The 22,602-nt window shown below is 45.7% G+C and overlaps 1 protein-coding gene across 1 annotated transcript in view; it reads right to left on the minus strand.

Annotated features, from left to right (window-relative positions):
* The window catches only part of Tec (tec protein tyrosine kinase), a 63,897-nt gene that overhangs the window by 31,825 nt on the left and 9,470 nt on the right, over positions 1-22,602 (minus strand). Inside the window, exon 2 of the mRNA XM_032916221.1 lies at positions 882-986. Coding sequence (XP_032772112.1) covers positions 882-986 — 105 coding nt within the window. The remainder of the gene's footprint in view (positions 1-881; positions 987-22,602) is intronic.

Genomic DNA, 22,602 nt, shown 5'->3' on the forward strand with positions numbered 1-22,602 from the left:
ATCTCTGTTGATGGAGCAGATTTAGCTCTCGCTATTACCTTAGTAACGGGGCATTTTGCCTTTGTACAAGAATTTCTAGAAATACTGCCCTTAGTCTGAATAATAAACATCTAGTTGGCATCTCAGACAGTTTGATTATCTGGGATGATTCTAGGGTTCCAGTCTCCTTCCTTCACAGAACCCCTCTTTGTTCTGTAGAATTGAAAGTCTCTCTCTCCATTCAGGACCCCACTGCACCGCTACAATGCACATCCTTCTCTCTCAAGAACCAACCGCACTCTCCAGTTTTCCCACAGTGCCTCTCCCTGTAAGGTCCATCTGAAGGGTCTTTTCATGCCAGAGCCTTTCAATGAACTTGCTTTTGTTCCTCGCTCGCCAGTACACGTCCCCGGCTGTTCTTCAATTCACAAGGTGACTCTCAAGGAGCCGTTTACAATCTGTGAGCCTCACTTTCCTTGGTCATAAGCGAGAACAGCAGAATGCTTGCCCCATCTGTGTGACAGGACTGCTGTGTAGTTCTAGCACCATGAACTGCCACTAGTGCCTCTTTCTTCTCATTTCTGTTTGAGATAACTCATTCTAGCTACTTTCTAGCTTCTCACGGTCACAGAAACAATCCCAGTGTGCTGTGTTCAGTCCCAGTGCCCACTGCTCTGTGCTCCCTGGTTAAAGTGACCCGCAGTGAAGACCTGGGGTGTAGCAAGTGACTCAGGACCAATGGTAAACTACAACAGCTAAAAGGAAAACAAAATGGCTTCCAAACACTTACACAGTCGATAAAGGAGGCAAAGGTACCCTGAAAACCAGCCAGGAAACCCAGAACAGGAAACTGTGATGTCGGATGGGAACAGGACAGACCCTGGCACCGGCTGCTAACTCACCTGGAATGGAAATTTATTTTGACAGGGAATGATCCCATCGTCGTTCTTCACTATCTCCACACACTTGATTTTTGAAATATCAATGAATCCCTTTCTGTATTTTTTCTGTGAGAAGAGAAAGAGGAGACGTGTCACATAAGAAAACTATTTAATGACTGACTACAGTTGATGATAAAATTACTGACTCAGAAGATTACAACTTACAGCAGGCAAGATAACACAGAGATAGCCCAGTTAGTAAAGTGCTTGCCTTACCAGCGTAAGGACTTGAGTTTGATGCCCCAGAAACCATGTGAAAACAGTGAGGCACAGGGAGGTACTTGTCATCCCAATGCCAAGGAGGCAGATCTCTGGGATTCGGTGGCCAGCCGGCATGACATCTTCAGACATAAGACTTCACAAGCAAGGAGTATGCCTTTACTCCCAGTGCTCAGGAGGCAGAGGCAGGCAGATCTCTGTGAGTTCTAGGCCAGCCTGGTCTACTTAATAAGTTCCAGGACAGTCAGGGATACATAGTGAGACCCCTGTTTCAGTTGAAGGGGCAACACTTCAAACCTGGCCCTACTCACGTCATCAGCAGCTTCCCCCCACTAGCCTCATTTCCCTGTTACCCTGTGTGTGTGTGTGTGTGTGTGTGTGTGTGTGTGTGTATGAGCGTGTGTATTTGTGAGTATGATTGTGTGTATGTGTATGTGAGTGTGTATGTGTGTGGTTGTGTGTGTGTGTATGTGTGTGTGAGTGTATGTGTGAGTGTGACTGAGTGTATGTGTGTGTTCTCAGCCAGTTCATTATTCATTCCCTCCCTCCTACCCTTCCTTCATCTTTTTATCCTTTTCCTTCCTTCTTCTCCCTCCTTTTCTCCTTTTCTCCTTCTCTCCTTCCTCCCCTCTACCTCCAGATACTCTAATCTATCTATAGTTCTGTTCCTGGTCCCTTGAAGGGGGCTACAGATGGCCTGTCCTCCATCCCCACACCTCACTGGGCCTTCACTGCTGCTCTCCGGTCTTGTGTGTCTACTCCAGAGGCCACTAGCCCTGCCTGCCACATGCATCCCCCTTCACCGTTCCCTCAGGGGTTAACTCTCACTGCTTTACAGAAAGGCCCACAGCCACTCCAAGTGCAGGTTCCCAGGTCTCCCTCCTGCATCTCAGCGGCACTCTAAGGTCTTAGCATTGTCTTTTCCTTTACCCCTGTTTCTAAGACAAAATAAAAAGGACACGGTATCTGTAAGACAGCAGCTATCGTTTCAGCTCTGTGCTCAGAGCACCCCATAAGGAGGGCCTGTTCTCCTCATTCTGGGGGTGATGACACCACAGCTCACACCAGATGAAAACAGTCCTGGAGGGCAGAAGTCCCTGAGTGCTGCCGAAGCCCTCTGGCCCCTGGGATACCCGAGCTGCAAGGGATGGGAGGACTACGGAGTCAAGTCCCAGACTGGACAGTGGGGATGTTGAGCATGGATGTTTTACAAGCCTGGTTCAAATTCAAGGTCAGTCTGGTCTACACAGATAGTTACAGGACAGCAGGGTTACGAGGAGAAACAGGTTATGGTGTTGTTCTCTTCCAAGTATTTGCTTCTGCTTATAGACATCTAGATGGAGCACCTGCCTATGGGCTGGCCTACTGCCGTCGGTCTTCTCCTTCCTTTCTGAGAGAATAGCTGAATGTTCAGCTTACACTTCCTTCCCACCCATTCTCCTAACCACTCCGCAACCTTCAACCCCCACAGTTGGCTAGAGGCGACCTCAAAAAGAAAAGGTCAGCGATGACCAAGCTTGGCGGACTTGCTAGACTGCCTTGCCTTCCAACCAAGAGAGTATCGACACTGTCCTATGACAGCTTTGCCTTTGGGTCATCCTGATGCTGCTTCTCTCATTTCCCCTTGGTTTCTCAATCCATCATCTACCTTGTGCCAATAATGGTGTTGGGAGAAAAAAAAATCACAAGACAAAAGGGGGACAGTGGTGACACACTCCTTTGATCTCATCATTCTGAAGGCAGAGCAGCCAGACTTCTATTAGTTCAAGGCCAGTCTGGTCTACAGAGTGACTGCCAGGACAGTCGGGGATTATACATAGAGACTGTCTCCGAACAGTAAGGACAAAAAGATGTTTAGAACCGTGGCTTCGGTGTCAGAGGAGGGATGGGAGAGACAGAGACCCCAGCAGAATAAACAAGCCATGAGAGGAAAAAAAAATCACATTCCTACATCACTCCCCATCTGAAAAATGGGACTAATAACAGTATCAACCCCACAGTATGAGGGTTAAATGAGCTAATACTGCAGAAGTGCTTACAAGGATGTCTGGCTTAAAGAAACAGTCTGGGAATTATTTGCTAAATAAAACCTCCAAAGCAGACCAGAGTGACAGAGGACAACCGAAGGCAGGAGGGAAGGGTGACCAGGGGCCCTGTAAATGACCTGATACACAATGTCTGGTCAGGCAAGGTTTCCCATCCTGCTCCTTGGGCCTGCACTCACTAACAGGTCAAAGAAATTGCGAGACTTTGTCCTTCTATTACCAAGTCACGTGTGTTCATTGTAGAAAGCTGAGAAATATCCCAGAAATCCTGTGAGCCTTCATCCCTCATCCCCAGAGGTACCAGCTTTAGGCCAGGGTGGCATTTACTCCATCTTTGTTCTACCCTTGGGAGACTATTCTTGCTGGCCCCACAGCAGGAAGGCGTGGTCTGTCTCCAAAATGCCTGCCTCAAATCACTTCAGCCATGGCTACTACAGGCCAGTGTCAGAGTTAGGTCACTATCTCCAGAAAAACAGGGTGACTTTGATAGTGTGTAACTTATACACACCCTCTGTGAAAATTTCCCAACGTGCTAATTAGTATTTGGACCTTCTGCTCCAAAGATCTTCCAGCACCAAAGGAAGTGTGTCAACAGAGACACTGTGAGTGCCTTCACTCAGGTAAAGTCGGCTCCCGGAATCCACGGGAAAGAATGCGTCAGGCTGAAGAAAAGTTAACAAGTTTGAAAAGTGGTAGTGAGAGTTAATATGAACTGAAGAGACGATATGCACTTAAGCTTTAAGTCTGAGGAGGAGCAGGAGGGAGACCACTCCAGGATGTGTCTTCTCCGAGGTTTCCCTTGGTTTCTAGCAGGCATGCAGACATTCGAATACTCTTGGTGAAGAAGAGCCCTCTGCTAGTCTGACCTCTTTCCCACAGGATGAAGCTTTTTGAAGAACCCAAGGCAAGTGGCCCAGTCAGGGCGGAAGGAGAAATCCAGCCAGACAGCGAGCGGCACAGATGTCGCAGCCTAATTGCCCTAACACCACACTCTGTGGCTTAGTTACACTACTCAAAGGATATGCTTTACAGGGTTGAAAGATAAAAAAAAAAGGGGGGGGGGGCTAAAGCCTGGCAGTGGTGGTACAAGCCTTTAATCCCAGCACTCCGGAGGCAGAGGAAATTGGATGTCTGAGTTTGAGGTCAGCCTGGTCTACAGAACAAGCAAAGAAAACCTTTATTAACAAAACAAAACAACAAAACAAAAACGAAAAACAAACAACAAAAAGAATCCACAAAGTTTTAAACTTAAGTTAAAAAAAATCAAATGAACTGTTCTATGTGATTCTCTTATTGAAATTGCTTTTATCAGTGAAATGGTTTCAGGGATCAGAGAGGAGTGCTAATGCAGTTAAGATCAAGGTCAAAGACACTGTGACTCCAAGTAAGCCACATTCCTGTGTTGTTTTGAACACCCCTGCATGATGGTCCTTAGGGGGATATTATCTCTGCGAGCTATCTTGATTTTATCTGTTGTGCTGAAATTTCTTGGACGCTCAGTCAGCAGGAAATGACTCCAAAATAAGGGCTTCTTTCTCTTTCCAGGACCCCTTAATTCTTCCCAGTGTTTCCTATCCTGTCTCACAGCTGGAAGTTTGAAGGGCCTGAGAGGCGGAGTTGAGAGCGCTTGCTGGCTCCCACCACCCACAGAGCACAGCCTTATTCAGTCAGTCCCCGGGCTGTGTGACTTCTCGAGGTTAGGGGAGAGGGCAGAGGGTCTGTAGAAAGTGTTACAGGAATGCTGTGGGTAGAAGAAGAGGATGATTCCTGATCCATCAGGGAATGAGAAAGCACGGAAGTGAATAGAGGAGAAGCTGGACTTTTAAGAAAGTAGCACCCGATCTGGTTTTCAAAGGATAAATAACAGCTTCTCTGTAGAGCAAAGCAAGGAAGGTTCCAGGCTGCAAAAACAACAAAGCTCTGAGAGTATTTGGGGAACTGAAATCAAAGCACAGTGGCTGAACCCAGGGTGGATCAGAAGCGTAGGAAATGACACGAAGAAAGGCTGTATGAGGCCATATTAGGCAATGCTCACATATGAGGCTGAGGAATTGGGGTCTATCCTGAGCAAATCTCAATGAGTAATAAGGATAGATAGATGATAGATAGATAGATAGATAGATAGGTAGATAGATAGATAGATAGATAGATAGATAGATAGATAGATAAGATAGATAGATAGATAGATGATGGATAGAAGATATATACATTATATATCCTCTCAAAGCATTTACCTCTCTTCCCACCACATCCCAGTGCTCACTCTTCCTCTGAAAGTTCTTCTGGGCCTGGCTCACCCTGGGCATCATTGCTAAAAGTCTTGATCAGAATTTCATTGTGTCATCTAAAGTACAGCAAGTTCCCTGCTGGCCTCCCGGTAAGCAGTCATTCTTCACGCTGCTGTTAATAATTATTAGCTGTTACTGTGGGACTGGGGAGTCAGGTCACAGCCTTGTGCATGAACAGGGATAAACACTTTTGGGTTTGAGTATCACCCTGAGCGATGACAGAGAAAACCAAAGGACAACCCGACCAGAGCATGCGAAAGCTGGGGAGGGTTTGAGCGACTACTGAACCAGCAGCCGTGATGTTTGGAAGGATCTGGAAGTGCTCAGGCCCGCCCTCTGTATAGATACAAGTTTCTGCTCTTTCACGGTGCATATAGAGTAGACACAGCAGTGCTTGGCATAAGAGCCAAAGTTACCTTTTAAGTTTTGGTTACTGTGCCTAACAGATTCATGAAACAAAAATACCTCTAACCTGTTGATGCAGTGTGACCAGCGGCATGTGGCCTCAAGCTCCTGCCACCATGATGGATGCATGCAAGCCACGAGCCAAAATATTCCTCTCCTTCCTTATGCTGATCTTGCTGGGTACTCCCCGAAGGAGAAACGCAACAGGAGCATGAACTCTGCTCCTGAGTTGGGAAACCCATCTGCTCTGCCCTGGGACAGCCGAGCTCTGGCTTCTTGGCTTTGAGATGATTGGCACAGCCTGCTCCCTGTTAGGACTCAATCTTCTTGCTAAGGATGGAGGAGTTCACCCCTGGTTCCTGTGATTCTCAAGTCACGTGACCTGACCTGAATCATCACTGGCTTTGGAATCTCTAGACTGCAGATGACGGGGTTTGGGACTTCTCAACTCCATGGTCACAGAAGCCTGTTCCTATAATCAATCTTACATAATAAATCCCCTACATACTTATGTGCATACACACACACACACACACACACACACACACACACACACACACACACACACGTTTACTGGTAAATCACCTTTCACTGTAACAGCTGCCAGGAAAGGGCGTCTGTGAGAGGTTATGAGGCCACCTGAACAGCACAAGCTAAAAGAAAGCCCAAGTCTCTCAAAACACTTTTACCTAAAACTTTAACCCATCAGCAGATTTCTCGAGCTTGAATACTTATGGGCAGTTATAGAAAAGTAATTCCGCGACACTCCCTGCTAACACTCACTTACTAGGGGTGAGCTACTCTGTCGGTCTTGTGCACATATCACCTCCAAGAAGTTCTCACAGCACCATAACATGAGAACTCTTGCCACCCCACTTCACGCATGAAGAAACCAAGCCATGGAGAATATAATTAATTTACTCAAAGTCACAATCATCCCAGAATTTGAACCCAGCCCTGACTTCTTCAATGCTATACACATTTAATATCGCTTGGCTATGTGTTGACAAAACATGGAGGTGTTATACTTCTAGCTCTGATGCAGCTTTCAGACCAAAACAAATTAACAATCTAAATAGAAACAAGATATGAACTTTGCCTAAGCTGACAACACATTTGGGTGTGTGTGGTAAAATGGCTGTCTGTTGGAGCCAAATCCCTCTCTGTAAGCAATCCTCCGGGTGAGCTCTCTGCTTGGCTGTGGGTCACGTACAGCTTCCCGCCCTTTCTCTCAGGGCTGGCTATGAGGAACCGGCTGCCACACTCACTGCTACGCTACCATTAGGCCACTCATCGACCTACAGTTTCATATCCTGCCAGCCTCAGTTCCTTGTTAACCGGCTAAAACGGGCAGATCCAAGACAAACACTGACACAGCATGCCCTAGACAGAGGCATCTAGAGAACACAGACTAAGAAAAAATAAACTAAAAATATATAATTATGTATATGAAATATTATGGCAAGGGAATAAAATATGGGTACAACTAAAAAGATAAAATGTACAATTCCTAGATCTTGCAGTCCTCAAGAATATATAGTCCGGATCGTAACATGCAATCTTGCCTTGACCTTGCTTCACTCAGTGGCACTCAGTGTACTGATTCTATGTCCTTCCGGAAAGCCGCAGGCACCAGAGCGTCACGGCAGAGGTCAAGACATACACAGCACAATGTGTTGACCCTGGAAACTTTCAAAGCAGATCTTTTCCCAGGCTAAGGAGAAAAAGTGCTTGCCATGTAAGTTCAAGTTCCTGTGGGAAGGGCACAGAGGTCCCGCCTGCTCATCCAGAGGTGAGGGACATGTCCTACTAAGAGTCTCAAAGAGACACCAAAGGCCTATTCCTTAGGGCCTTTTCCTCTTCCACCTGTGCAGAATTCCGAGAACGCGGCACAAGTGTGGCAGGGACCAGTATCAGGGAGCGGCAGGAAAGTGCTGGGTGGCTGTGACCCGCTCCTGTGTCCCATGGGAAGAATTTGATCCAGACCCCTCCAGGGTCAGGAAAAACTAGAATCAACTAGAATTTAAAAAATTAAAAATAAAAAAATAAAAGTTTTTCTAATTTGATGGTTGATGGCTTCTCTTTAATAAGAATGAGGTCTAGAGTAGCGCAAAAACCTTCTAATATGGAACATCTGATAAAGTATTGCCGTAATAATAATAATAATAACAATAACAATAATAAAAATAAAGCCTTTCTATTAACAACACACAAGAATGGCTTAGTTATGAAGATTGTGGTTTTTAAGGATTATGGTTTTAAAAATGGTTCCTGCTCGGGCTGTTGGCTGAGAACTAGTTAATTATCCAGAATGAAAACACAATGTTAAAAAAACTCAAAGCAAAAACATTTCATTTCCATTTCTAAAATCACAGAATAATATTCACGTAAGACTGTGCCAATGCAGGCAATTACAGGTCCTAGAGACATACGTCACTGTGTCTAACAGTCCCATGAAAATCCTCTCAGATCCAGTAACTACAGTCGGGACACTCCCCTGCCTCTGCTATGGTGGTCACTGCTGACCAGTACAGAACACTTCACTGTTTTCAGCAGCAGCAGCAGAGAAGACAGGCATCTCTGGATTCAGTTTCTATAACACACACTGACAGGTAGCATTTTACTTCTGTGATGGAGATGTCTGCCAGTCTGTCTACCTCCGTGTGCTCTGTATTGTTTTCTCTTTCTAACACTTCATATCTTCATGAGAGATAACTAGACTCATAAGCCAACTCTCCCTCAGATTAAGCGTGTGTCTGGTGTGTGAGGGCTGTGTGAGTAACTAGCAACTCAGAGACAGGAGTCTAGCCTTGGGGCTTTTGTATGGAAACGAAATGCACAGCATACAACACCCAGTCCTTGGGACTCAATCCCAATCCTGGTGCTCAGCATCCCCACCACAGCCAGTGGCTAATCTAGTGACGGTCCTTCTGTATTCCCTACAGTGTTACCCTGGGGTTGCCCCAGGGCTAGGTTTTTAGAAAGGTCCAAGTTGAGAAGCTCACAGCTTGTTGAGAACTTAACCTCTACAGTGCCCATAACCTGGAAAGTTCTTCTGTGAAGGGAACACAGACACAGGGGCATGCAGATAAGTGTAGACTGCAAACATGAACTATTTGAAACTGAACCACGCCAGCGAGAGCACTGCAAAGGCAGAGCCTTAACCTGCCCTCCAAATAAGCTGTCCCCGGACTTATGCTATTTTCTTGCTATCTGCATGGTTCTCTACCATTAAAATACTAAACTGCTGGGTCTAAGGAGGCAGTTCAGTGAGTGAAGTACTTTCTGTGGACACCCTGGAACATGAGTTCAGGTTCCCCCAAACATGGTAAAACTGGCTGCGATGGCTTGAATGAGAATGTCTCCCATCAGCTCATATATGTAAATGCTTCATCCCCACTCAGTAGAACTGTATGGGAAGGATCAGGAGGTGTGGCCTTGTTAGAAGAGATATGTCACTGAATGTGGACTTGGAAGTTATAAAATTCACGCCATCCCCTGCCTTGTGTTTGTGGATCAGATGTAAGCTCTGCTCCGGTATCACGCCTACCTGCCTGCTGCCATGCTCTGGCCATGATAATCATGGACTGTAAGCCCCTATACTGTTAATGCGTCTAATAGTATCCTTTCAATTGGTGCTGAAAAAAATCAACTTTTAGTAATTTTTTATAACACACCCTATCACTTCTATAAAGTTACTTTAAAAGCAATTTCTTCCTCAGCTTGGAGACTTGGTGGCATCAAGAAAGTTCTGTTGGTACATTTAGGAATACTGAGCTGGCATTGTGCCTTTGCTTAAACTGGAGACCCTGTGTCTTGTGGAGCTTGTATTCTGAAGGCTCAGTGGTGGAGAATACCACAAGGCAATGGCCTGAGGGTTTGAGCCAGGACAGGGAACAGGCAGAACATGCCATGTGTTGCTTACTGTGTACAACGGGGTTTACTATATACTGTTCTGTCCAGTCTCGTGTTGGAAATATGCCATAATAAAAGGTTAAAAATGTTCATTAAAAACTTAAAAATTCAAAAGCATTTTAATAAATGCTTATCAAATGCTAAATGATCAAAGTTGAAAGAAACCCAGTTTTAATAACTTTCTGTGGGAATATAGAAAGGGTCTATAATCAGCTGACAGAACTGAGACACGGACACATATTTTAACTGCCACTACCAACTCACTGGCTGTTCTTAGGGTGATAGGCACTGTGGGCTCAAAACAGGAAATGAGCCTTGGAAACCCAACAATCCTGCTATCTACACGAGGGCTCTCAAAGGTCAAGTGCACACAGCAATTTGCATCCACCATTCCGTTCCAAGTTTTCCACTGTTAATCAAAGAGCTATGGACTCTATCGAAGTGATGGTGGGTTTAGCATCTGCCTGTCACCCTTGGACAAACAGAGCACAGAGGTTAAAAGAAATTAGCTAGGGGTAAATGAAGCTGGGCCTCCCATGGATGGAAGAAAGCCTTTTAGAGTAGAAAGGGTTTGTAGAGGCACTCCAAGCTACCCAGCTACACTCTTTGCTGACTCTTGGCTACACACTTCCCTGGTTCTCACCGGCTCTCGCAGCTGAGACACACGTGAACTCTTCATCCCCACTTTAGCTTGCTTGATGATGTAGTCAGCTCTCCGTTCGCATTACAGATCATCTGCCCATTCCATTCTCAAAAAAGCCTCTCAGCACCATCCACTGCCAAAGTGCTCTGAGAACAGAGCCCTACACAGCAGCAGCAATGGCTGATTCTGCTCTTTCCAGCTCCACACTGGTGCATAGAGCATAGAATCACATGACACACCCAGACACAGCTGCCTCAGATGGCTTCAAGGAATTACATAGGTTACTGTCATGAAATCAGTGAACACATCTAAAACCTCCATTCTACCTAGTGCCAGCTTTTAAGTGGTCTCCTAGAGAGTAGGTTTCTCTTGCTAATTCACTAAGGGCTTAGTAGGTCACGTTATCACAAACGGCCATGTTTATAGGCAAGGATCCAGTATTGGTTATTTCAAATGATTCTGCTCAGTACAGCTTGAACCTGTTCATCTACCACAAGCATCCTGTACACCTACCGCTATGGCTGTTCCTATTTGAGTGACCTTCTGTGGAGTACCTGCTACCTGTGCCAGACTGAACAGGCAATGGGTGGAGGCATGCCTAGTTCCCAACAAAGTGCAACTGACATCTGGTGTTGCTCTAGGAAAATGTTAGGATTTGATAGGCAACTTTGATTGCCAAGATGATTATATGACTTATGGATATTATGATTAAAAATATCACGATTTATACAGTGTTTCGTCATGAAGGAAGAGGGGGGTCACACTGAGTGTCCACTTCTAAGTCAAAGTTCCATGCCTCTTGGGAAGAATAATGAGTAGGGATTAATAACTGACTCCCCTTACACTACCTGTTCTCTCTCCTACACCTGCCTCCTTCCGGCTTCATTACCCAACATGTATTCCGCTTCTGCTGGTAACACACAGGGAACTGGCAACCTGACAGCCAAGGATGAAGGACGTCTATAGTCCACTGATAGCAGTGGGACCCAGGGACAGATCAGAGAAAGCATCATGAAGGAGGTACTTCCTTGAGTCAGAGTTTAAATCACAAATAAGGGTTTCCCCCAAAAAGAAAAGAAGACAGACTATTAGAGCGCAAAGCATGAGGAGTTGGAGAGATTTAGTTTCAAGATGCTCTCAGGGCTAGAAACCATAAGTATCTGTGTGACTGACAGACTAAGCTGCATCAAAGGGAGGCTGGGGACATGGATCACTTGGCAATGTGCTTGCTTTGTAAGCACCGGGGCCTGAGATTGATCTCCAGACGCACTCTCTCTCTCTCTCTCTCTCTCTCTCTCTCTCTCTCTCTCTCTCTCTCTCTCTCTCTCACACACACACACACACACACACACACACACACACACACACACACACGATCAAGAGAAATAAAGAAATTGTAACTGGGAGCTGAAGGTGGAGGAGGCAACCAGTGTCTGGACTTTTCTTGAACAACTGATTCAAGCTCTCTCTGCCCCTTCTTCTAGCTACAAAACGTGATGAGTAACAGCATCGAGAGCACTGTTGGTTTGTAGAAAGAATTTAAATGGTCAACTCCTTTAGGAAAAAAGCTGGAATAGACTGAGGTTTGGTCTGTTGCTATGTATTGTAATGCTAAATTCTAGAGGTGTTTACAAGCTTTTGTTGTGCAAATCTTATTCCTATTTAAATCTACTGATTCGGTAAACTTGGCTACAGACAATTACTGTAGGGATTAGAGGTAGGTGGGTTTGGAGTGACCTGTTTGGAGGAGAAGAGACCAGGGGGAGAAGGAGGAAGACAGAGGAAGCTGCCATGGGGGAAGATGGATGATGATCATGTGGCCAGAAGAAACATCAAGTATCTGGGGTACACGGCTGGGGAGATAGCAAGGCCAATGGTTAGAAGAAGAAATTAGGGTTGACCCCCCAGTAATTGTCAAAGCCAAATGAAATAACCATAATTTGAGTCTCATTTGTTTGTGAACTAGTTGGGCTACAGGAACACAGCAAGTGTTCCTTTAACTTAGCTACCAATACTCTAAACCCACAGGTGGCCTGGGAAAGGTGAAGCACTGGATCCTAGACTCAGTCACTGTGGCCTTCAAGACTCCAATAAGGCTCATGGGAGGACAGTTATCAAACGTCGGTTACCTCACCAAATAAAATGAAATGAGAATCTGGTTTGAGATAATTAGGGATAAAGTAAGCTCTGTAAGATGTTAAGAGGACAACAGAAATGACCACTGTCCCCCAACATCTATTCTCTCCTCCTCTTCCTCTTCTTCCTCCTCCTGCTCCTCCTCCCCTTCCTTCTTCTTTCTGTTTTTCTGACTCAGGGTCTAGCTATAAAGTACCGACTGCCCTGAAAACTGTCGACCAGACGAGACTCGAACTTGCAGCAATTCCTCTGTTCTGGGAAGACAGGCCTGTGCCACTGTGTCTGGCTTCAACATCTGTTGTTTGCAACCAAACGGCTTACCTTGACTTCCTCAGGTTTTGCAAATCTTTTCTAAAAAGATGACTGACGCTTCATGTGACTGGGCTGTTTTTAGCCTTTGAGCTATTTAAGCTCTGTCTCACTTACAGCAGGAAACCAGAGTGGGCACTGACTCACCCAGAGGCCCTGAGCACTTTCAGAACAAAAGCAGGAGATACCTTTGGCTAAAGCTTCTCTTTACTCAAGCAATAAGAGTACAAAGGCATGAACCAACCAGTCAGGAAGGCTCTAACGATGGCCTTGGATGCTAGCGAACATCAACATTAGTCCATGTTAGGCTCCTATGCAAATGCATAATTTGGCTGGTCAAAAGGGATCAGTGATAACCAGGGATGACACAGAGTAGAGCAGTGGTTCTCAACCTTTTGTGACCCTTTAATGTAGTTCCTCATATTGTGGTGGCCCCCAACCATAAAATTACCTTGTTGCTACTTCCTAACTGCTATTTTGCTACCCGTATAAATCGTAATGTAAATATTTGATATGCAGCTTATCCGATGTGTGACCTCCAGAGGGGTCATGACCCACAGGTTGAGAACCACCGGTGTGGCGGCTCTGGGATCATCCTGACTGTGCTTTGCTCCTGATTCTGCCACACAGTCTGGGACATATTTTCACGTGGAGTGCCACCTGTAGTAGACACAGACAGATAGGACTACTCTCTGGTACAGAATACTGAAAATGTCAAGTACAGGAAAGGCATACTGGCCTGTATTCTATTCCTGACCGCCCCCCCTGGCCCTGGCCTGCCCCCGGGGGGTGTGTGTCTACAGCCACAGTAAGAAACCTGTTCCCATCACCTTGGAACTATCCAATGACTCTGACAGAGAATCATGTGTATGGTTTGGACAATGTCACCAAAGGTGCATGTTTAAGTATCAGGCTGTGCTGTGCTGAGAGGCAGTAGATGAGTGGTTCTCAACCTTCATAACTCTGCAAGGCTTTCATATAGTGTCTCGTGTAGTGCTGGCCCCCAACCATAAAACTGTTTTGTTGCTGCTTCACGACTGTTATTTTTGTTACTGTCATGAATCATAATGCAGACATCTGACATGCAGGATATCTGATATGGGACCCCTGTGGGAGTCATGAGAACCGTACCTGTAGATCAACAATGGGTGACGGTTGGTTATGGGAGTCACGCCTTGGGTCCCAGCTTGGTGCTGCTTCGGATACTGTTCTCTGCTTTCCTGGTCTGGCTGCTGTCAAGGGCTCCGTCTACCACAGAACTCCCTCTACCAGAGAGCAGCATTCCCTGGCACAATGGAGTAGAACTATAAGCCAAAGTTAATCTTTCCTAAGCTTCTTTCTCTGTCAGGTACTCTGGGGCAACACAAACACAGCATGCAAGCCCTGTTCAGGTCACCTTTATCTTCTTTGTCTCTTGTGCTAGCCAAAGTCCCTCCGCTTTGCACAGTTTTAGAGCTTGTCGCTCGGAACAAGAGCTTTTAGCTTTAACTGACATCTTTGCATCTCCCTTTTCCCGTGGAGGTGCCCACGCACTGAGAAGAATTACTGCTTATCTTTTGGTAGTCTAATTTTTAGGACCTCCGCCAAAAAAGCTAAAATAAGCAGAGAAAAAGAGAATTTTTCCCTTCTCTGCATACAGTGTGAGTATTGGATGGAGGGAAGGCTGTTCACCACCCGCTCAGTTTCCATCATCTCCCTGTCTTCTAAGCCACACTGAGAGGAATCTGGAATATTCCAACAGGTGTACGTGCACATATAGCCTTGCAGAGAGGGTATTTGCTCTACTGACATGTGGGGAAACCGAGACTCGAGTTTGCTCCAATGCCTACTGTTACAGCTCCAGGCATAGCTGCCTGGCTCCAGAGCTTGAAACTTGTGCCCTTAGGGAGCCAGCTCCCCAAGAACAGGCAACACCAAGTAGCATGGAGGTATGGCTCTACATGAGGCATCTAGATGCTGTCTCTGCACCTCTGATGACCTGGCAAGGCATCTCTCTCCCATTCTCCTTTCTGGAGACGTGACACCAAAGTAGTCTTCACACAGGACCTCCTCAGTCCTGAAATCCCACATTTGCCAGAGACAGAGAGTAATATAATCATATTGACAATAAACTAGAAAGAGACAAGTAACAAAGTAAAAATGGAACATGCCATTATACAATAGGGAGCTAGGTATGTTGGGGGTTGAGTTGTTGTTTCAGGATTGCACCTAGGGCCTGCAGCATGCAAGGAGCTGCATCCCAGTTCCACTCAGGGAAACCTAACCTAATCAGGGAGAATGGAGTGGAATTAGGGAAGATGGGATCACTCAGCTGAGACTTGAAATGGATAGCACTGAGTCACGCAAGTGAGGAACATGCATTCTAGAAAGAGGGCACAGCCAATGCCTAGGACTCCACAGTCGGATGTGGGAGGCACTGATACCTTCAGGGATCAGAACTCAGGAGAGCAGAGGGGAAGTGAGGACGAGAGGGGATGAAGGTCCCTGAGAGCAGGGCAGCAGTGGCTACCCTTCTGGGATGGGTATAATGTGATGTTCCTAACAAGTCTTAGGGAAGCACGTGATTCTATTTATCACTGAACAGAGCCACTGTGCACAGCAGACTGGAGGAGAGTGGACGTACAGTGATTGTTAGTTGTCTGCTACAATACCCACTTCCTTACAACGGCACCCACTCTGGGGAAGTTATGCAGTTGTCAAGAATAAAGACAGGTATGCACTGTCAAGTTGTACAGTGATCTGATCATGTGGCTAAGTTCTCACCGATATGGTTGATGAAAAAAAAGGCTTTGTGTAAAACACAAGGGAAGGTTGCCAAAGGGAGCTGGCTCTGGTGGGAGACGTCTCCTCCTGCCCATCTGCCTCTCTTGCTTGCAGCTTTCACTCAGATAAGACGGCTAAAGCACAAGTTGCCATCTTGGGTCACAAGAAAGAACGTGAAAGATGATGGCAAGAAAGACAAGAATCTTTAGACAAGTTCTTTAGTTTGGATCCCGCCCTACGCATCCTGAAGAGCTGCCTCCTGGCTTGACTCTCAATATCCACATTGAGAGGAAAAAAACCATGTCTACATTTGAAACCAGTGTTGTTCTTGGATCTCATGGGAACAGATAACTCAGTCCTGATACAAACAGAGGTCACTGCATTCACCTAGGAAGCGGTGGTGGCTTGGATTGTGTTGAGGAAAGTGGGGAGATAAGGGCAAATGGCAGCATTGAGCTATACACAGAAAGCAGAATCATACAACTGGATGAGTTCAGACCTCAGAATACATGAGTCAAGGCACAGGAAGAGGGAAACTTTTTTTTTCTTTTTTTTCGGAGCTGGGGACCGAACCCAGGGCCTTGCGCTTCCTAGGCAAGCGCTCTACCACTGAGCTAAATCCCCAACCCCAGGAAGAGGGAAACTTATTAGGACAAGACACCAGCATAAGCCATGGGAAAGGCCAAGTTGGAAGAGACAGTGAGCAATGGACACATTTGAGAGGCATGGCTGTGGAAGGAGAGTCTTTGAAGAAGAAAAGTAGTCACCAGAACTATAGCCATGGAACTCACGTGTGCAGACACTGCCAATCATTCACTGTACAAAGAGTCAGGGTCATCAAGGAAGTCCAAGAATATTCCAGCCGTGTTGAAAGTGTCTCGAGGCAGCTGGAGAAAGTGAATAAAGGGACAGGGCCATGTGTGGTGGTGGCACATGGTTTTAATATGAGCACCTGGGAAGCAGCAGCAGGTAGATTTCTGTGAGTTTGAGGCGAGCCTGGCCCACATACAGGGTTCCAAGTCAGCCAGGGCTGCATAGTAAGACCCTGCCTACCCATTCCCAAAAGGGCAAAGGGGATAAGGAAGCTAAGTGCTCTGTTTCTGGTGAGGATTGGGGTAGGAGGAGGATATATAAGTTTGTTTGGGAGTTTGAAAGTTACTAAGTAAAGAATTAGCAGAAAATATGCAAAGACAAAGTTCTCAAGAGCAATGGTTTTGCGTCAGGGATGGTGGCACATACTTGGATTCCTAGTCTTCTGGAAGCTGAACAAGTTGAAGGTTTGTAGCCTAGGCTACAAATAAGAGTGAAAGTTTGTCTCAAGCAATAAGAAAAAGTGTGGTTTTTGTAAAGCACATGACAGGAAGACCTAATGCAATCTTATAAGTTTCAAGAAGATAACAAAATTAAAGACTCTGGGTAAAATTTCAATTTCTACAACATAAACCCAAGCTGGCACCGAAGTCTTTTTAGGGAACCCAGGAATGCATCTAAATCAGTTTTTATGACTCTGGCCTCTACCTGCAAAGACAACTGGATGCAGTGCAGACTGTGGGTGGTCCTTGTGGTAGGAGAAGCAGAGAAAAGTACTTGTGTGTACCTGACCTCCTTGAACCAAGTGTCCAGCTCACTGAGTCAGTAAGAAGTATGGCTGGAATGAACCCCAGAGCTCACTGGTTTGCTGAAGGTGGACAGACTGTCCCTTCCCATCCCCCACAACACACACACACACACACACACACACACACACACACACACACACACACACACACCCGAAACTCCTTTTTCAAACAATAACCTTAAAATGTTCATTACTGATTAAAAATACTACGCAATAAATTTCATCTGAGCATCGCAAAAATTTTTAAAGGAATGGGACGGAGAGGGTGAGGCATTTTGTTGTCTCAAATTAAAACAAATGCTCACAACAAAAATGTGTTCAGGCATCCCGAGACCTCCTAACAGCAATGTTACTGACTTTCCTTCGAGGCTCACAAATGCCAGGCTGCTCAACACTTAACTAGCGTCGGATGCACCACTTTCCTGACTGACACAGCCCCCCAATGAGGTTGTAACTGTCATTATCTCTACTTCTCAAACGAGGCACGGATGCATCTACCTGCTCAGTGTCAGGTAAAACTGTAAGTGGGCAGGACCACTGGATGTCAAGACCAGTGCTCTGTAAGTCAGCCAAAAACTCTGCTCTGCCCAACTCTCACAAAGACTCCTTCCGGCCTTCAAATCGAAGGAGTCAAAGGAGCAGAAACCAAGAAAACGCGCGGCAGAAAAAGAACTCTCCTCTCAACTTGAGAACTGAGAGGCATGTAGCCAACAGTGAGTCCTTTCCCTCGGTTGGTGGGGGACGAGAGGGAACAGCACAATGGCTGACTCCTCCCCCAGAACAGCTCCTCCCCAGGAGAGTCCTTGGAATGTGCCGAGACAACTGGACACCCACAAACACCTCAGTCGCCCAGACACAAAGGAAGCCAGGCAAAGGAAGATGCTTCTCGTCTAATTTCACCAGTGCAAAATGTGAATCAGAGGAGACAGGGTGTCTGGGGTTCTGGAACACAAACTGCAGAGCTCAGCTGTTCTGGTAAAAGCCTTTTATGGGCGAAAAAAGTCACCACGATTCCAGAGACATGCTAGTGAAGCTACTCGGAGCCATCTGCATTGGGCAGTCAGAACTCATCACACATAGGAGGAACTCCACAGAAACTTCCAAGCCCAGCGGCCGCCATAGTCTGTAAAGAGGTGCTGCGCATGCGCGCATGTCTGTTCCGCTCGGCAGACGCGTTTAGAAAGCTGTACAACATCCAGTTTTCTACAGATGGTAACAAAGGCCGCTTCCTACTCTCGCCATTTCACCCCTTCTGCATCTGGTCCCTGTGCAGAAAACAACCCACTGAGATGGACAGCTATTCTTGAGAAGGCTTGGGGACACTGTCACATTCCCAGCTCTGAGTGACTCACTGGGCTCAGTTTATGAAAACAAAAGTTTTGCTGAATGCCAGCTTTTTCCCTGGAAGTCTGGAGTTGAAGGCAAACAATGAAAAAGGCACAGACACAGTGAGTTCCAGTCACTGCTGGGGTTAATTAAGCATGCTGGAATTGACTTCCCTGGAAGAGGACTTTTGGAAGCTCACACTATGGTTGGTTTCTAGCAGACTTCCCTGCGTGAGCCTTTCCCCTCACGTGGCTCTGCCTCTTTTCACTTAACAAATGATAGTCCCGAACACAGCAATTTGCTAAGTCTTGAGGATCTGCAACTCACCAAGCCTGAGACTGGACTAAGAAAACTCCAACCCATAATACTTGATGAACAGAAGAGAGCCCTGCTGTAAGGAAGACTTAGGTAATTTAAATCCTCGCTTTGACACTAATCAGCTGGGAGCCAGAAAGCTGGTTAATTACGTCCCCTTAGATTCTCCTATGACTGTACAGCATGCTCAAAAGACAGTGTTTAAAGATTAGGGGTAGATAATAAATATTAAATCCTTTTCTCTTCTAACTAACATGTGAATGGTATCCTGTGTGGCTTTGCATGCACAACCGGGCAGCCTCAATAGAGCTCCCTTCACCCTTTCCTTCCCTCTATTGTCACGCTGGATCTACTGATGAGAACAGTTTTACCTAGCTCTGCCCTCATCATGTTGGACATCAGATAGCAGACAGTGGAAATACTTACTCCCAACAGAATTTCACAAAGCTAAAAACCAGGGCCCCAAGCTGCTAAATATTGATTAGCATGCCTGATCATGAGGGTGGGAGGGCACCAGTCCTGCCAAACTATTACCTACATTCTTTTTTCTCTTTTTAATTAAGATATGTGAGAAGACTCTCAACAATGTCAGCCTAAGGTAAAACCACAGTGAGACACCAACCACGTCATAGCCAATGGGAAGGCCAGGAGTACTGTGGAGCAACAGGAGTGTGGTAGAGGATTCACTATGAACAGATGTAATGCAAGCACTCAAAATGCAGAGGAAGAAGGATCACAAATTCAAAGCCAACCTAGCATGAAAGAAACAAACTACAAATAAACACAGCTTCTCAAAGGCAGAGCAGTGCAACCTCTGTACACAAGAGAAATTAGATCATATGTCTAGAAAAAAATGTGAGTTTTCATAGCAGCTGTTTACAGTAGCCAACATGGAGCAGGAGTCTTAATATCTATCTACCCCTGTGGACCAATAGAATGTGGTACATCCATACAGAGGAGTACTATGCAGCCAGAAGAAGGAATGAAATACAAATGCACACGGCAACATGAATGGACCTTGACACCATCATGCTTAGTGAAAGCAGCCAGGAACAAAAAATGACTTGTGTAATCCTATTTACATAGTCAAGTGCACACAATCCCTTCTTGACAGGAAGCAAGCTGGTGGTTGCTAGGAGGTGGGAGAAGTGGGGAATTGAGTTTGGTTGTTGTTGTTGCTGCTGCTGCTGCTGTTTTAAAATAGAGACAATTTCTGTTTGGACTGATGAAAATGTTCTGAAACTAAATTCTTGTGGCTTCTACATAACTCACTCCTGTTAAGTTATGGCTCATTCCAACAAATAGTAAATTCGGGTTATGCTTAATTTACCACAGTAAGAAGAGCTGTGTACATGCACGTTTGCACATGCGCATGTACGCGTACACACATGCCCCAAATAAATAAAAAAAAAGTGAAATTTAATTTTAGAAGAAGAGACATAGACAACCCACAAAGACAAGTATAAAGCATATATCCCTAGGTATATATGATATGTATATGGCTTGATTTAGAACACACATTCTATATCTTATAAAAAGTCAAAGAAAGACAACCTAAGAAGAAACATGTTCAAATGGACACATCAATAAGTGCAAATAGACCTTGGCCTCTAATAGTCTTAAATCATAAGGTACCCACCACTCTCCACAGCGCATTAAGGAAGAAACAGGGGTAAATGGATGGCCCTTTTCAAGGCCTGAAACCCAGAGCCAAGGGAAGTGAGGTCAAAGGAAGTGCACGCGCCAAGGTGGTCAGTGAGGATTATACAGAAGTCCCCCTGGGTGGAAAGTAGCACAGTGTGGTTTAACAGTCAGGGTGCTACCCAGAGAGATAAGACATTCTGAAGCCTGTAGTCAAATGAGGGTGCACCTGACTTGGCTATCCCTGACCTGGCTCTGGGTTTTTTCTTCACTTGTGAAACAGCGTGTGATAGAGCTGTGGGCAATTTACAGGCAAAATTTGTGGGGAAGCTGGTAACACAGAGCCACAGGGGTACATATGCAGAACCTTTGCATCTCCATCGGTCTCCATGTCCAATTTATGGATAGAAGGGAACCCTGCGCCCCGCCTGTAGGCACAGTGGCACCATAGCACATCTGGAAAGTTAAGAGTCAAGCCGAATCAGACAGCCATAGCATCTGCAAACAACCCTGCACACAAGGATGGGGAACAGGGACTGCAGGAGAGGGGGCCAGGTTGCCTTCCTCACAGAGCCCAGACAGCAAGAGAAACTAGCAGGAGCCCACGGAGGTATTAGTGGGGCCCAATCAGACTGTGAGCTGAGGTGGGCCAGAATTTACTCTCTGATGACTCTGCGTCCCTGGTCTGTGCCGACTGACCGACCCTCCACTGTGCTTGGGCGAATGAGTAGATCCCGCCCATTACAAAGGACAGCACATGATGTGCTACCTGTAGGCTACACCCCAACCCCGAGTGGGGATCAAGGGGTGCATGCTGCGGTCTGGACAGCGAGGAGAGGCCTGGTTTGCATGTCCTCTACACTGTGCAGAGGGCTCTCCACAGAGGATCTGGGAATGGAAACAGTATAACGGGCGAGATTTCATCCCCACAATTGCCTACAGAACACGAGAGAGTCTGTAAAGTTTCTTACTCAGCTGTTTACTGAATAAACTATATCATCACGTTCTGAACAATTTTGCTTTTTTTAAAAAAAATTATTTATTTATATATTTATTTATTTATTTATTTATTTAATGTATGTGAGTACGCTGTCTTCAGACACACCTGAGGCACTTCAGACACTTTAGAACAGGGCATCAGATCCCATTACAGATGGCTGTGAGCCACCGTGTCGTTGCTGGGAATTGAACCCAGGACCTCCGGAAGAGCAGACAGCCCCTCTCCAGCCCCCTGAACATTTTTTCTTTGGGGAAACTTACAAATGTATTTGCAAATCTTAGCAATTGTTTTCTAAAATGAAAGAAAGAAGATAAAAGGTTAGGCCAAGAATAGTATTTTGTATCTGTCACCACCCAGCGAGTAGGGGTGGTTCAAGGCCAGCCTGAGATATATAGTGTGTCTGGGACATCTCTGAGCTACGTAAAAAGAAAAGAATTGGACAACCAAAAATCAAAGGACAAAGATAAAATTGGTCTAAGAAATAGGCAACGGTTTCCATTGGTAATTATTAAACCTCGACATCTATCTTGGACGTAGAGTCTGTTCACGAAGCCTAAAGCTGTCGGTGTTAGGATCTTCCTGACACAGTTAAATCGACCCATTCCACTGAGGTCGCTGTGTGTGACACGCACGCTTCTGAATCCCCTCCTGCTTATACTTTGCCACTCATGAGAAACAATTCAAAGGGTAGTTCCACTTTCTCTAATTGTCATGTGACATCTCCTGGTATATACTAAGAACGTCCACTTTCTCTAATTGTCATGTGACATCTCCTGGTATACACTGGATAACGTCCACTTTTTACTCTGGGAGAGATTAGCATCAGTAAATGCTTTAAAAAAAACTTTCTAAATTTAAATGATAGATTTCCTCAAAACAATAAAAAGGAACTAAAGGGAAACAGCAGCCGCCATGACGGTGTCTAACGATGTTTCTGCTTTCCCTACAGATGTCTGATCACAGCCCTGCAATAACAAACAGCAGAACTGTCTGAGTTAATAGGTGTGAAGTACTCTATGACACCCTTAAATTATTAAACATCAGACGTTCGGGAAACCA

Source organism: Rattus rattus, chromosome 11 (assembly GCF_011064425.1).
Source record: "Rattus rattus isolate New Zealand chromosome 11, Rrattus_CSIRO_v1, whole genome shotgun sequence".
Classification (NCBI taxonomy): domain Eukaryota; kingdom Metazoa; phylum Chordata; class Mammalia; order Rodentia; family Muridae; genus Rattus; species Rattus rattus.